The sequence below is a fragment of the Microtus ochrogaster genome, chromosome 4, assembly GCF_000317375.1.
Source record: "Microtus ochrogaster isolate Prairie Vole_2 chromosome 4, MicOch1.0, whole genome shotgun sequence".
Lineage (NCBI taxonomy): Eukaryota > Metazoa > Chordata > Mammalia > Rodentia > Cricetidae > Microtus > Microtus ochrogaster.
The window spans coordinates 4,736,397-4,738,735 of record NC_022011.1 but is presented as its reverse complement, the minus strand read 5'-3'; the positions used below and the strand labels follow the sequence as shown (position 1 = coordinate 4,738,735).

The window sequence follows — 2,339 nt, the reverse complement described above, 5'->3', positions numbered from 1 at the left end:
TTTTTTCGAGACAGGGTTTCTCTGTGGTTTTGGAGCCTGTCCTGGAACTCCCTTTGTAGACCAGGCTGGTCTCGAACTCACAGAGATCCGCCTGCCTCTGCCTCCTGAGTGCTGGGATTACAGGCGTGCGCCACCACCACCCGGCCGCCAGCACCACTTGTTAAATATGCTTTCTTTTTTCCATTTGATATTTTTTGCTTCTTTTTTTTTTAATATTTATTTATTATGTATACAATATTCTGTCTGTGTATATGCCTGCAGGCCAGAAGAGGGCACCAGACTCCATCACAGATGGTTGTGAGCCACCATGTGGTTGCTGGGAACCGAACTCAGGACCTCTGGAAGAGCAGGCAACGCTCCTAACCTCTGAGCCATCTCTCCAGCCCTATTTTTTGCTTCTTTATCAAAGATCAGGTGTTCGAAGTTGTATGGATTGATATCCAGGTCTTCTATTCAGTTCCATTGGTCCTCCTGTCTGTTCTTATGCCAATACCAGGCTATTTTCAGTACTGTAGCTCTGTAGTAGAGTTTGAAGTCAGGGATTGTGATGCTCTCCAGAAGTTCTTTTATTGTACAGGATTGTTTTGGTTATCCTGGGTTTTTTGCTTTTTCACATGAAGTTGAGTACCGTTCTTTCGAGGCCTTTGAAGAATTTTGCTGGGATTTTGATGGGCATGGCGTTGAATATGTGGAAACCATCATTATATGAAGGGGTAATCCAGGCTGAGATCACAGGGGAATCAGCCTCCCAGGGAAGTGCCTGGCTTGAACCCCTTTCTGAATGGCCTACCAGGAAGTTCCAGTGAAGATCTAGGGAGGCCATTTATATTCCACATTATTGGAGAGAGTTCTAGGCCTCCCCCAAGCATATCAGGCATCTCTTTAAGCATATCAGGCCACAGGGTATGTGGTAGCAGACTTCTTTCCCAGGAACTTGGCTTTTGTTTCTTTTTGCTTTGAAATAGGATCTTACTGTGTAGCCCAGACTCACTCACTTGATCCCCCTGCCTCAGCCTCCTAAGTACTGGAATTACAGATACTCACCACCGTTCCTAGCTAGTAGCAGCTTTTTCTACATGAAGGTAGTGTCCTGGCTTCTCTGTCAGGTTTCCCTATTTTTGATTTTTCCAAACCTGGAATTGTGCTTCAACTTCCGGAGTGGTATTGCAAAGATTGGGTGCCATGGTGTCCAGCCTGGATGCCATGGTGTCTGTCCCCTCTGGATGACTCTTTTGCAGACGCCTGGCAGGGCTCGGACCCATGCCTGTTTTTTCTTCTTCTGCAGTGCCTGGTGATCTAGGTAACCAGCTGGAAGCAAAGCTGGACAAGCCAAAGGTCGTGCACTACCTGTGCTCCAAGAAGACGGACAGCTACTTCACACTCTGGCTGAACCTTGAGCTGCTTCTGCCTGTCATCATTGACTGCTGGATCGACAATATCAGGTGGGGATTGCGTGCACCCAGGGAACCACTGTGGGGCCTAGAGAGGTCTTCAGAGTCCTCGTCCTTCTCATTCCTCAGTAGATGGAAAAGTACCCCTCTTTTCTGGGCTCGTTAGCCCTTCATCTGGTCTGGTCAGCACTGACTAGCTCCATATGCTCAGGAATAATTTTCTTCTTTTTCCTGCTCCTGGTCTTCCTTTCTCTAGTTTAGCCATCAAGCCCTAGACTCAGGGTTTTTTTGGCTAGCCCCTGTCCACAGACTCAGTGTGGCTTCCCTCCTTCCTCAAATGTTTGAAAATGAGAAGGACAGTGGGTATGGTGGTATATCTATAATCGCGGCATTTGCGAGGAAAGCTGAGGCAGGAAGGAGAGTTGTCATAATTGAGGCCAGCTAGGTCTACAGAATTCCAGAATGGGTACCAGCCAGGATTAAGTAGCAGAACACTGTCTCAAGACCCCAGACACAGACAGTATTTGATCTCCAGATGTGTGAGCATATCAGTGGTTTTCAGACGATGAAGTTAAGGGGGCTACGAAGTAAGCATTTTAATTGGATGGCAAGTGGTTTTCCTGGTGATTATTTTTGCCAGTTTATATATATATCCATCCCCAAAACAGGGTTTCTCTGTGTAGCCTTGACTGTTCTGGAACTCACTCTGTAGACCAAACCAGGCTGGCCTCTAACTCATAGAAGATCCACCTACCTCTGCCTCCTCAGTGCTGGGATTAAAGGCTTGCACTACCACTGCCCAGCTACAATGTATCTTTTCAAAATTTATTTTTCTTTTTTTTTTAAAAATATTTATTTATGGGGCTGGAGAGATGGCTCAGTGGTTAAGAGCACTGACTGCTCTTCCAGAGGACCCGGGTTCAATTCCCAGCACCCACATGGCAGCTC

The 2,339-nt window shown here is 46.7% G+C and overlaps 1 protein-coding gene across 2 annotated transcripts in view; it reads left to right on the top strand.

Moving 5' to 3' along the window:
* Positions 1–2,339, top strand: part of Pla2g15 (phospholipase A2 group XV) — a 19,232-nt gene that overhangs the window by 5,430 nt on the left and 11,463 nt on the right. For both annotated transcript variants that reach the window (XM_005345426.3, XM_026778839.1), the window contains exon 2: positions 1,286–1,442. In XM_005345426.3, coding sequence (XP_005345483.1) covers positions 1,286–1,442 — 157 coding nt within the window. The remainder of the gene's footprint in view (positions 1–1,285; positions 1,443–2,339) is intronic.